At 38.9% G+C, this 13,886-nt stretch overlaps 1 protein-coding gene across 1 annotated transcript in view; it reads right to left on the bottom strand.

Moving 5' to 3' along the window:
* The window catches only part of LOC149923431 (BMP-binding endothelial regulator protein-like), a 94,957-nt gene that overhangs the window by 2,353 nt on the left and 78,718 nt on the right, over positions 1-13,886 (bottom strand). The window contains exons 3-12 of the mRNA XM_090160282.1: positions 10,606-10,705; positions 10,439-10,521; positions 9,767-9,976; positions 9,595-9,697; positions 8,200-8,306; positions 7,820-8,126; positions 7,363-7,547; positions 7,152-7,290; positions 5,999-6,171; positions 2,345-2,517 (exon numbers count right to left, since the gene is read on the bottom strand). Coding sequence (XP_090016408.1) covers positions 2,345-2,517; positions 5,999-6,171; positions 7,152-7,290; positions 7,363-7,547; positions 7,820-8,126; positions 8,200-8,306; positions 9,595-9,697; positions 9,767-9,976; positions 10,439-10,521; positions 10,606-10,705 — 1,580 coding nt within the window. The remainder of the gene's footprint in view (positions 1-2,344; positions 2,518-5,998; positions 6,172-7,151; positions 7,291-7,362; positions 7,548-7,819; positions 8,127-8,199; positions 8,307-9,594; positions 9,698-9,766; positions 9,977-10,438; positions 10,522-10,605; positions 10,706-13,886) is intronic.

Here is a 13,886-nt window from a genome sequence, read left to right as displayed (position 1 = left end):
TATCACAAAAATATACTAGTAGCTAATTATGTTAACAATAACAAAATTATAGACTAGAATGACTTTGAATAGGAATTTACCCTATAGCTAAATCTAGCAATTTAACTGATGAGTGGCGGGATTTGAAATGGGCAAAATATCAAAATTATAGGATTTTATAGGAATTTTTGGAGATTTTGCTAAAAATATAGGATGTTATGAAACATTTTTGAAAATATAGGATTTTATAGGAATTATAGGATCTCTGGGGCTCTGCTTTTACTATTACCGTGAACCTCCAATCTACTAGAAGCGCCTAAGGTATCACCATCCGTATCATACACTAAAAAAAAAGCCCAAAAACTGTGGATGAGCAATTACTTAGGCTTGAAACAATTAGCTAGTGTAACGAGTAAAGGCTGATGACCAATTGTTCGAGCCTGTGAGAAGCTTTGCAATAACAATCAACGTAAATTTAAAGAGAAACTAAATCAAAGGAAAAACTGAAGCATTCCAAAATTGTGTCATCGCTTCGGAAAACAAAACTCCATATATAGAGCGATGGAAAAACCGAACAAGCTCGCCACGGACATAATAATTAAGCCGGAGTAGCTGAAACCGCGTTTTATACCCATTGAATGACAAGTTCAATTTGCCTTCCGCGAAACAAATTTTTCAAAATTGAGAACTCTATCATTTGTTGGTGGCGCCATCCGCTGTTAGCGGCGGGAACTAAATACTATACAATTGAATTAATAGTACTAATGTACTTTAAAAGTGATAGATGGCGCCACCCGTATAATTAAAGAGCTGACGGCGGAGTGTGCCGACTCGAAATTTCAGAATTTGTTTCGCGGTACTATTCCCAATTCAATGGTTAAACTTATACGCTCTTTTCGCGGTCTTTTCGACCCCTCTTTTTGGCCGCCCGCTAGTCGGCCATTACCTGGAACCACCGGTGGGGGTCTAGGCTAGGGTCTTTGGTCCCAGGATATGGAGAATGGGGGTTAAGGGGGGTAAACTCAACATGGACGCGCCCAGCAAAATTCCAAAAAAAAAGAGTGTATACCCTTTTCAGAAGAGGCCTATAAAACCGGGACTAGTAAAGCTAAGTTAACTTTTCCACATGTGGTGCAAAATATAGTGGTTTAAAATCCGCGATCAGGCTTGGAAATAAGCGGTGGTCACTGGGTCAAAGACCAGTTTATTAATTGCTCGGAATAGTTTTTTTTATTCAAAAGCTAGGGGTTCACTGGTCCAGTGTCCAGTTTATTAATTCCAAATTATCTACCGTATTTTTAACCAACTGGTCTACGTGACCACTTAAATAATTCAAGAGTTGGGAGTCACTCGCCAAATAGACCAGTTTAGAAATAAACTTTATTTCCACGCCTATCCGCGATAGCTGTTGTGGTTTTCACGGAAGGCTTTGAAATTTTCAACGTAGTTTCTGAACGACACGTAGACTAGTGAAAATTGGTATCAAACGGGGAATTTCCGGAGTAGCTTCGATATAAACGTTATTTAATGGTTTTGTGTACCAATAACTGCTATACACTCTTTTACGAGCTTTCGCCCCCCCCCCCCCTTTACAACCTTAAAGTGGGGGCCGTCACGGCCGTACTACCTCTGCCTCCACTGTTGAAATTTCTTTCCCCTAACGGATCCCCCCATGTAGTCAAGCTATGGATTCCCCCACGAATATTCTCCGTAAAAGAATCTATAGATTTCATCTAAATGGCTCACCCCACTGATCGCAGATTCAACTAAATCCTAGTTATACTTAAATATATACCTAAATTACAATTCAATTTACTAAACCCGGTATTACAAGTCTCGTCTGAAAAGAGTATTAGTCTTTCAAATTCGAATCAGACGAACTGGCCTAGCAGACAGTCGTAGAGCTGCCAGATATAATTTTACCATTATTGCCCAACAGTTCTTCAAAGGAGCCCAATTTCCAGCCCAATTATAAGTAGGCCATATTTTATAAACAATCCCAAATTCTAGCCCAATTTGACGAGAGTTTATTTTTTTAAAGGCGCGCTTTTCAAAAATATGGGGGTTTGCGTGACGTCATAGTTTTAAGTGTCCTGGGAAATTTTATAGAAACTCCAATTTTTATTATTCGAAATATTTTTTTTAAGTACAAATTAATCGAATTTTTTAAGAAAAACTGTACCGATTTTAGTGTATATTATCGAAAACCTCCGAAAAGTAGCCCAAAAACCAGCCCAACAGCCCAATTCATTTTCCCCCGCAAGTAGACATAAAAAGAATCTCATTTGGGCTGTAAAAGAGCCCAACTGACAGCTCTGTTAGACGAATTTAGGATTTAAATGAGCTATGAAAAAAAGGGTCTCACTTGAAATATGAACGTGGGTCAATGTTTCCGTGGCAGGACGCCAACGGGGGGTCGCTGATGTGGTTGCACTCCAGGCGGGCCTTGCGACGGACGTCATAGCGACGGTCGCATTCGTTGGGTTCCTTGGAAAGACTCGCCTCCGTCTTCAATTTACACTGAGGCTTTTTGCCTGACTGAAAAGAAATTCAAGCCAATTAACAAAACTATTTCGTAAACAATGCTAAGATAATTAAAAAAAATATTGAACGTATAACCGCTATATTTTCGATTTAATACAATACCGTTATGAGCTTATTTTTCGGTAAAATTTATATAACTATCAGCTTCAAATAATAATCAGCTAGGATAATACCCAAGGCTAAGTCATCAAGTGACTTTTAAAGCCATTAATTCAGGTGACCGGGTTAGAATGCGTAGGAGGGTGGTGGCTTGGATAAATAATAGTAGTTCCTACTATTTAAATCTCGATTTAAATACTGTTTAAGTTTACCTTTTTTACCTATCGCACTAACCCAAACATTAATGTTCGCTTGGTTTGGCGCTTGTTGCAGCCTACTTCCAGGGGCTAGTAGGCCACACTTTGAAGCTGTCTGGCGCTCTTTTAACTCATCAGAGGGAAATGGGGAAAAAACAGGCATACTTCTCAACTCCTTCAAATTTTTGCATAACCTTTTGAATCACCCTGTATATCAATGAGCAGGGCCACCGAAAGCGGGCCTGGGCCGCATTAATATATAAGTTCCAGGGTACTGGAGATTGCTATACTTTTTCGGAGAGAAACCCAAACACGGACCCCTAGATATTAGGAAAATTACTGGTTCGGTTAGTGCAAATACGTATTTAGGCCTAAAATTCGAAAATAACGACCTTCAGAGACGAAACTAGTGTTTATAATAGTAAATGTGACGTAATCATTATTTTGCCCAATCAAAAGCTCTTCTTACCGATGAAATAGTTTCAGTGTTTATTAAACCTTTGCTTATCATTCTACCCACGTAATGATTTATTTGGTAATTGACGATAAAGACTATCATTAAAACCAATTAACTTTAGAAAAATAGGAAGTGTCATACTAATTTCTCTTATGTTACGACCAGGGCCCCCACTCAAATCTTAATTTTTTTATAAGAATAATAGGATTATATTTCAAAAAATATAGGACTTTATAGGACTATTTTTCCAAAAATATAGGACTTTATAGGACTATTTTTCCAAAAATATAGGACTTTATAGGACTATTTTTCCAAAAATATAGGACTTTATAGGACTATTTTTTAAAAAATATAGGACTTTATAGGACTATTTTTTAAAAAATATAGGACTTTATAGGACTATATGCTATTTCATTTATTAACTTTATATAGATTTTGTTTTTAAATGCATAAAGTGAAATAAATAAATAAACCATTTCATCACAAAAATATACTAGTATAGCTAACTATATTAACAATAACAAAATTATAGACTAGAATGACTTTGAATAGGAATTTATCCTATAGCTAAATCTAGCAATTTCACTAACGACGTAAGTGGCGGGATTTGAAACGGGATAATTTTAAAATTATAGGATTTTATAGGACTTTTTGGGGATTTTGCTAAAAAATATAAGATGTTATAGGACATTTTTAAAACTATAGGATTTTATAGGACTTTTTGGGGATTTTGCTAAAAAATATAAGATGTTATAGGACATTTTTAAAACTATAGGATTTTATAGGACTTTTTGGGGATTTTGCTAAAAAATATAAGATGTTATAGGACATTTTTAAAACTATAGGATTTTATAGGACTTTTTGGGGATTTTGCTAAAAAATATAAGATGTTATAGGACATTTTTAAAACTATAGGATTTTATAGGACTTTTTGGGGATTTTGCTAAAAAATATAAGATGTTATAGGACATTTTTAAAACTATAGGATTTTATAGGACTTTTTGGGGATTTTGCTAAAAAATATAAGATGTTATAGGACATTTTTAAAACTATAGGATTTTATAGGAATTATAGGACCTCTGGGAGCCGTGTACGACTAAATACATTACATCCTTAACGAAATAATACGGCAAAATATCGATAATAGGCTGTAATGATGTCGTTGATAAAATATAAATTTTAATGATCTTTTTAAATGTATTTCGAAGGATATTGATGAATCTCGAAAACAATGGCGAAAAATATAATTACTGACAGATAAATTTCGCACTTGCCAAGAAAAATGTAAAAGTGTCCGTGAAAGATTGATAGCCATTCAAAAACGGTTCTCGGAAAGTCGCGAAAAACAAAACAACAGCTCTCCAAAACGAGTTCGGCGCTTCAGGGACGTCGAATCTCATCTTCTGCAACTCCCGGAAGAGAATTCGAAGTTGAACGGGAACTCCCGAACGCCTCGACACCACTGTCAAGTCTAGACTGTTGAATACTAGACGTTCCCGTTCAAAACGTGGGCTGATTAACCTCGCTAATTATTTGACGTACAGAAATACGTAAATGTAAATTTCAAAGGGCTTCCAATCACGCCGCGTAGCGTAATAGACATAAGTGTGACCAGAAGTGTCCCATATATATCTACGAAAGAAGTGTCCATCTGGGTCATTCAGTTTTCAATGGGCGCACAGGCAGAGCCAGATGGGCCACGGACAGAGCTGAAAATTCTCCGGACGACGCCAAAATCACTCAAAAATAGTGTTGTAAGTCGGAAAATTTCCCGCGGATAATTTTCCGGAAAATGACCGAGACCTTTTTTCCGGAAAATTTTCCGTATTTTTCCGAAAAAAATAAAATGTTTTCATTCAATGATTAGTCTAATATATTGTTTGCAAATTGAAATAAAGCGGTATTAATTAATAAATAAATAATTAATGTTTTGTAGTATGTTTACTGATATTAGACATTTTATATCGATAAAAAGGTAAAAACATTAAAAACCCTTAAAAGGTAATTTATGTTTCAAATTTTTATTTTTCCGATTTGCGGAAAATTTTCCGCATTTTATTTTTCCGGAAAATTAACAACACTACTCAAAAATAATATAGGGGCTGTAAAATTGGCTTCATAATAATAAAAATAAGCCATGTTTAAGAATATAGGGAGCGCAAAACAGCTTAATAAGAATAAAGGAGCCACAAAAATAACTTAATAAGAATATAGGGGGCGTAAAGATCGTTGAATAAGAATATAGGGGGCTGCCGCTGGTTAAATTATCCTTACGCCGCCGCCGTTGAAGGCTCTAAAAATGAAACACGCCGCCACTGATCATTTTTACATCGGCGTCGGACTCTAGGCGGTAGGGAGGATATTGACTTGACGCGAAAGCTACCAGGATCAACAACAACAGCGCCATCGCCGTCGATTCGCCGTCGAGTCATTTTTCCAATAATACAAATATTATCTGGGGTATATATAAGAAAATTTCGAAATATTTAAATTGAGTCGGAACTTTCAAGGTTGTTTTTGAGTGAGAGTTCGGGGAGGCGATTACGGGCGTTATCGGAGGGTAGGCTTAATTCCGTAGGCGCCGCGATACCTAAGGGCTCGTCTGTACTTTCACCAAGCGACCAGAAATTATATTCGCGACAGATTTCCCAGCCTGCGCGCCCAAATTGCATCAATTAAAGGGTTAAAGGATGAATGGAAGAAGATCCAATAGAATAAATACCATCCAGGATTGGGAGAAAACGGTGGCGCTCGCACCCATTTGACCTTTCTTCGTCCTGAAGTCGTCCTTGGGGTCGTTGTTGTAATTGCCGCAAAGGCCGCACAGTTTGTGCTTGAAGTAAATCGGCATGTGCACTTCCAAGTAGTTTTCGTCGTCCCAGAATAGTTTCACCCCTTCAAATTTTGGACAATCGTTAAAAATAGCCAGTTTCATCGCGGAAAATTTTGTGATTGGATAAAAATCTATCGGTATCGACCACAATATATTCGGGTGAACGAAAAATACGCGAGCGGCACCCCGGGCGCTTCGTGATTCCTGGAAGAAAAACCACGCCCCTCTTTCAGTCTTTCTATGGATTGTAGGCATGATAATATCTCCCCGAAATCACGAAAACAGAGGCTAAAGTTATGGCACAGACCACCTACCCCAAGAGGGACATGTATCGCGGGTAATAATTTCATTTTTTTTATGTCTCATATGTGAGGCGGTTTTTTTAAGAGCGCGCCATCTGGCGGCCAGTAGAGTCAGTTTTAAAGGTACAAAGGCGAGCACGCGCAAAAAAGGTATTGCAGAAGCTGGCTCACCCACGACGTTTTTATTTCGTAAAATCAGAAGTAAATGAACCGAAGTTATCAGACTGCTATACTCTCCATGTTGGAGGCGTTTTCCTTATAAAGTTACATTTTGACCTCGAATTTGAAAATTTGCGTGCTCCTAGGTCGAAAAAAAGTTTGAGTTTTTATGAAACCATATTTTATACATAGAAATAGCTGTACCCACAATTCCCAAGTGCAATTTATCGCGTCAAAAGACGGGGATGGAAATTAGCTTTTATTTAACTCGATTTTCTCATCATTTTCATCGGGAAAACGCCCTCCTATTCGGAGCGTTATTTCGTTAACTTCGGTTCATTTACTTCTGGTAAAATGAAGGATTTTCAGGAGCTATTTTCAGTTGGCTGTAAAAAACGCCGTATCACTTTTGAGACACCTTTTTTTCGAGGTTGATGCGAGTCCTCCTTGTGGTAGGTGGTCTGTCAAATATTTTCTGTTTACCCGAATATAGTCTTGCTATCGGTTAAGGCGTGATTTTACCATATCGACCAACACCTTACTTAAATGGGGGGAAAAATGAAATGGCAAAAAGTCTTTACCCATATTGGTCCTGACGACAACGCTATTGTTTTCCAAACGGATGGACAGAATGCTGAGGATAATATGAGGCAGACGTACTCGTTTACGACCGATTTTCACCCTCAAATTTGAACCCAATTGAACTTTGGTATTGTCAACCTGTAATATTTGGGTATCGAACGTTAATTAAACTAATTCACGACGGTATTTTATAGAAATTAACGGCGTTACTTTTAAAATGACTGATCTGGTTCGAGTGGTACCGTGTTTCAGGTCGTTGACTACGCTGATCGAGAAATTGTTGGCTGTACAGTCTTTGGTCAGTAGATAGCGGCAGGGTAATGGCGTGAAGTCGTAGACGCTGCCGTCGAAGGTCTTGTAACCGGAATCTCCGAAAGTGGTACAAACGCCGTCGGCTACGAGTCCATAAAGAGCGTATGTCGGTCATCGAGGCGCGATCTTTCGACAACGCGTTCACTCCAAAGAATATAAAGCCCCAGGAATGGAAGGTGTAGCTCCGTCTAGTGGAATTTTTGCGCCTCTCGTTTTTAAAGAGAGGCCGGGTTGCGTTAACCGTTTCCGGTTACTCTGATTTGCTTTGCCAGAAGTTTCTAACGCAACCATAACACGCGGCCAATAATATCAATCCTTCCATTCCTGGGGCTTTATATTCTTTGTTCTCTCTTACCTTCGACGCAAGTTCGGCAGCACTCGCCGGGCAGAATCCTCTCTCGGAGACCGGGCGGACACGGAGGCAGGCGGGAACAGTCCTCGTACTCGCAACTGACTTTGTCGGCCTTGCAAGTACACTTGGTACAGTTCTTCTGGCGCCAAGTATCGCCGTCGTTGTAAACCACTCCCCGGTAATTGCACACTCGCTGTTGTTCCTCGCGACCCCTGCACCGGGGACAGCAATCCATCTCGTCCTTGACTTGAAGTTGAGGCGGGCAGTCTAGGCTCGGACAGGACTGACGCCAGCAACTGACCGTCGTTTTCTAAACGAGTAGATGGCACGCGAAATTCGCTACAGCAAACGAATCGTGATTTGGTTGTATTTCAAAAACTTACGTTGCAAACGCATTCGGTACAAGTGTCCCGCGTAAACAGCTTCCGGTTCTTGAATTCTTCCTTGCCCAGATAGCACACACCGGGAATGTCTCGAACGCTGCGGTTACCTAACGAAATAATTCAAGTTATATTACGCTATTTCCTGGAATAAGATTTTAACTATATTGTACAAAAGTGTGCGAGTTCTTTGTGTTCAATTTCTAGAAAGACCAGCCATTTTTGGGGAACTTCAGACTAATTCGTAAAATCAAATACGCTTCGTAAGTGAGCGCGTTAAAATGCATTTGGATATACTCCATCCATAGCAATCAGTAAATATTTCCACAAACTGACACACTTACGGTACATAATTATAGCAGGGCTCCCACCAAAATCTTTAAAAATACGGTAAAATAAGGACCAACATTTTCAACGTTGGAATCAGATAGGGATTCAGGGACGATTGTAAAACCTTGGACGAATAATTACTGGACCCGAAACCAAATTGCGCGCTTGGTGCTTTTACGGCAGCGCCGCTTGAAGCGCCGTAGCGTCAAGAATTGGAAAGATTTCTATCCAAATACGAAACACGTGCCCAATATTAGCGGACGACGTTAGGTCTAGCGTTTTTACCTCGTCACTGTCGTCAAAGCTTACACTTGTATTTCCATTTTTACTGGGCATTTTTAAATTTATAATCTATTTAAACTTTCACACAAACTATACATGCAAAAACCTTAAAGAGAAATTCCTATTTAAATTAATTAAATCATTACCCTTTCATTTTTATTCCAATACAATTATTACTGAATAATCTAAAGCCTACTAAAATTCCAAAAGCCTCGCTTCTATTAACAACAGCAAAGCGGACGACGGAATGCGGGTCATCTGACATCTTTACGCGCGTGTTTTGTATTTGGATAGAAATATTTCGCGATTCTGTCGGTAGGAGCGCTGACGGGCGATGCAAATTGTGGAATCGGGGATTTTGCTAAAGTTTCGAGTCCAGTAATTATTTGTCCAAGGTAAATCCTTTATTTGAACTAAATTCCAAAACTGACTTGGTATTTATTTTTATTTTTTAATTTTCAACCTAGCAGGGAGGTTCTGTCTTACAATATAATTATGTTACCGAACTTGTGGCGCTACCTTATGTTCTATGTTCGAACTATTTTATCGTTAATCCTCAGATTTGACTATTTTGTAAACCGTCCTTGTCACCTTGAGCCGATGTCTAAAAATATTTGAAGCCTACGCGATGGTTTCCCTGCATTTCATGAAAATAGTGTACTTTAGGGACCAAATCCCGATTTGAGGGTAGATTAGGGACCTTGAAGAAAGCTAAGGACTTTTGGGTATATTAGGGACCTGGTGGGAGCCCTGTTATAGGTTTATGTTCTTATTTATAGAACCTACCTCTAGGACACTGAGGACAGCACTCTCCTTGACGATGGTAAATTCTGATCTCGGGGCATGGTAAAACCGGACAAGCTTGCTTCCAACAACTCGAATAACCATTCTGAACGCGTCGGGAAATAGTACCATTAGCCGGCACAACGAAGAGAACGGGGAAATCGAATACGCTTACCAGACATTGGCACTGGACGCAAGGATCGGCTGTTTCCTTCTCGGCGACCGGAATCAGGTAGGACCTGGGGCTCTCCTGCACGCCCAGCCTCGACGCGTACGCTTGACAGGTGGGCGACGGGCAGCGTGGGCAGCATTCCCCGGGCAGCGGCGGCAACGCTTGGGCGCAACGGACGTGGCATTGGACCTTGGTGTGCGTCAAGACGCCAGACTGATTAACCAAAGAAAAGGCTGTTCAACAAATTTTAGAATGAACTCCAGAAAGTTTAGAGCTTAAGATTCTTTTAAACTCGTTCCCGAACGTATAATTTGTGGTTGTCAGTTTTTGATATAATAATAATAATAATAATAATAATAATAATAATAATAATAATAATAAAAATAATAATAATAATAATAATAATAATAATAATAATAATAATAATCAGCTAGGGTAATACCCAAGGTACCACCTTAGGCCTAAGTCATCAAGCGACTTTTAAAGCCTTTAATTCAGGTGGCCGGGTTACAATGCGTAGGAGGGTGGTGGCAAGCCCTTCATGCCACGCGAGCCAACAGCTACCTACACTAACTATTACCCAACAAATCTTTATGGAAGGGGAAACCGAAGAACTCGGGGGAAAACCCCTCGAACCAGTGTGGAGCGAACGTTATAAAGAGGATGACCAATTACCTGACAAGTGTAAACGACGCAGGGGTCATCCGGGTCCGTCCAGCGGTCATCGTGGGCGCGCCGAATACCTCTCCATTCGCAATCTACGACGGAATGTACGATTTAGGATGACACTTATAGGCTCGTGGCGTGATTGTTCGCGGTATCCAAGGAGGACACGTACTGACCTTTGCAGACTTCGCAGCAAGAATGATCCTTGCCCACTATGGAAAAGTGACAGGAACTAGGCAACTCGCAACTCTTTTTATCACAAACAACCACATGATTCTGGAAAGACAAAGGACAACGAACTTTTAGATTCATCCTATTTTTTTAGATAGAGCTGAGGAGGGCTTAATAGGCCTTTCTATACACTCTTTTTAGAAACGTTTACTGGGCGCCGCCATTATCGTACAGACAACCAACGAGCCAGCCCTCTAACGCCCAAATTTCTTCCCCCCCAAACCGGGTTTTTCACCACCCTCCCCGTAGACTGTAAGGTAATGGCGGTCGATTGGGGAGGCGTGTTTAAGAGTCTATATAGTAAAATTGGTCTTCTTGTTTTGATGTCGCTTCTGCGTCCCGGAGAACGCACCGATGACCTTTTACCACGAAAAGCTTTGGATATAACCGTAGATTAGACGAGGCAGCCTGTCTTTAGGCATAAACTGAACTGAACTTCTACGTTTTCGTGAGGAATGAGCTACATAAAAATAGTGTTGTAAGCGAGGGGTCCGTCACTTCGAGAAATCGTGTACGAGATTCAAGGAATCTGGAATCAAGATTCTTGATTCTGCTAAGATTCTAGATTCTGCTAAGATTCTAGATTCTGCTAAGATTCTAGATTCTGCTAAGATTCTAGATTCTGCTAAGATTCTAGATTCTAGCCAGACTCCGTGATCCCGCCATGATTCCCGAGGATTCCTTAATATTCCGTGATGCTTGTTTGGTTCTGTAACTCTTGTTGGATTCCGTATTTAATGTTCGACTACACACTTGTATAAGATGCCTTGATTTATCTATTCGCCACCAAAACTCTGTTTGAATCTTATAGAAACGGCGATGTGACTAGGCAAATGACCAGTTAAAAATTGTCTAGGTCAGTTTAAAAAATTAATCGTAGGTGGTCAGTTGAGGGGTCAGTGGTTCACTGGACCACTAAATAAAAGGGTCTCACTAGTGTTTGAAAAATCCAGCCCGAAAATCGAGTAGCAGGTGAATTTTCATTCCCTACGTCGTAATTTCACGCGGGAAATTGTAATAATTAATTAATTCAATTATGGATCAGTTCAGGTATTTCAGGACACGGGGTCGATGGCTCGGTCGATGGTCACTACGACTCACTTTAAAAAATTCCTTATTTCCCACCCTGTAAAGGGGGGGCTCACTATGTTTGATATTCAAACCTGGCCTTCCAAGTTCCAAATTTGTAATCGATTGTAATACGCTCGAGAATACGTCGAGCTAATAGAGAGGCTAATACGCTCGGTAATTAGAATACGATTCAACTATAGTCACATACACGCGATACGTCTTAAAAGGTTTCGAACCTCTTCAAATCGTTTTCGACCATAAGTGTGAACCTAGTTAAATCGCTTAAAACCGTTTCAAATCACTAAAAAACCGTTTTCGAATCTTCGAAAAAAAAGCGACTTGAGTGGAGAAAAATGAAGTTAAATTCGAAATAGCCCAATGATAACGTCGTCAGAGAGCCGTTGTTGAGTATTATATTTAAAGCAATTGTCGGCTCGACGTCAAGTAGCTCATTTTCCAACATATGTCGCTATCGTCGTAATCATAACAATTTAGTTACGCTACATTTTTACCCAAAAATCGGGTTCTTATAGATACTCCTCGCGTTTATTGAATCGTTTGTAAATTGGTCAATGACATAAATTATAGTAATTTTAAACCAAGTTTTTTTCATCGATTCGAGTAGGATTCCAAGATTCCGAAGATTCGAATATTCCCAAGATTCCCGATTATATTTTTGAGATTCGGAATCTTGAGATTCCTCGAAGTGACGGACCCCTCGGTTGAAAGTCGGAAAATTTTCCGGAAAATGACCGAGGCCTTTTTCCGAAAAAAATAAAAACAAGTTTTCATGATTAGTCTAATTTATTGTTTGCAAATTTTAATAAAGCGGCATTTTCAACTAATTTTTTCGAATCTAAAAGTAAAACTAAATCTCTACACTAGTTTAAATTAATTAACAATGTAACACTATTAATGTTTGTAGTATGTTTACTGATATTAGACATTTTATATCGATAAAAAGTTAAAAACATTAAAAACCCTTAAAAAGTAATTTATGTTTCAATTTCTTATTTTTCCGATTTCAGAAAATTTGCCGGAATATTTTCTAGAAATTTTTCCGCATTTTATTTTTCTGGAAAATTAACAACACTACATAAAAACAAGTTCCCAAGCGTAGCCGGGGGGCGTATAAACCAGGGGACAGGGGGGTAATACCCCTCCCAAACAATTTGCCGGAGGGGAGGAACCTAATGTAAATGCCTCCCCTCACTTTATGCTGGGTTGAAAATTAAAATTTATGAAATAAAAGTAAGAATGACTAAATAAAGTTAATAGAGCAAATATTAAACTATGTATCAAAACATTTGGATCAAAATAAATCTACAAAATTTCCAAATGCAAAAAAATACTAAATCTGGCCAGTTTTGTGGTTTAATTTTTGTTCTCACCGCCGGGTTTAAACTGCTTAAACCCCCCTCACATCTTAAACATTCCTACCCCACTGACATTAGCTACCATAAATAGTTGCGTTTACATAATCATTGATTTGTTTTGATTGAAAGATGTATTAAGATAAACCTTATCTAGTTTTATTGATAAACACAGTAAGCTTCAATGGGCGTTATACCTACTTCCCATACATCAAAAATGTATGGCAAACCCTGTTTTGGAGTGACTGATTAACAGGATTGCCATACATTTTTGATGTAAAATAAATAATTTAGAACGAAAAAGTACATGGCGTCCACCAAAAATGATAAATAACCGAAAAATATGTTTTTTTTTTTTAAATTTCAAATTTCTATGAAACATTCCTCGTGCAGGGGGACATTTAATAATGTAAAATTGAATGACCTTGAACTATGTCTTCAAGGTCATTCAAAAACCATCTCGAGAACCGTTGGGTTTATGGATTTGGTTCCAATTAGAAAGTTGTTGCTCGCCATATTATTAGTTCAAAGAATATAAAGCCCCAGGAATGGAAGGATTGATATTATTGGCCGCATGTTTTGGTTGCGCTAGAAACTTCCGGCAAAGCAAATCAGAATAACCGGAAACGGTTAACGCAACCCGGCCTCTCTTTAAAAACGAGAGGCGCAAAAGTTCCACTAGACGGAGCTACACCTTCCATTCCTGGGGATTTATATTCTCTGGTTAGTTCAGATTACTTTAATTTGACCAAATTTGACCAATCAGAAGCCGAGGAATTGAA

The sequence above is a fragment of the Leiobunum rupestre genome, chromosome 10 (genome assembly GCF_980474605.1).
Source record: "Leiobunum rupestre chromosome 10, qqLeiRupe1.1.hap1, whole genome shotgun sequence".
NCBI lineage: Eukaryota > Metazoa > Arthropoda > Arachnida > Opiliones > Sclerosomatidae > Leiobunum > Leiobunum rupestre.
The sequence above is the reverse complement of the archived record's forward strand: the minus strand, read 5'-3'. Positions and strand labels throughout refer to the sequence as shown.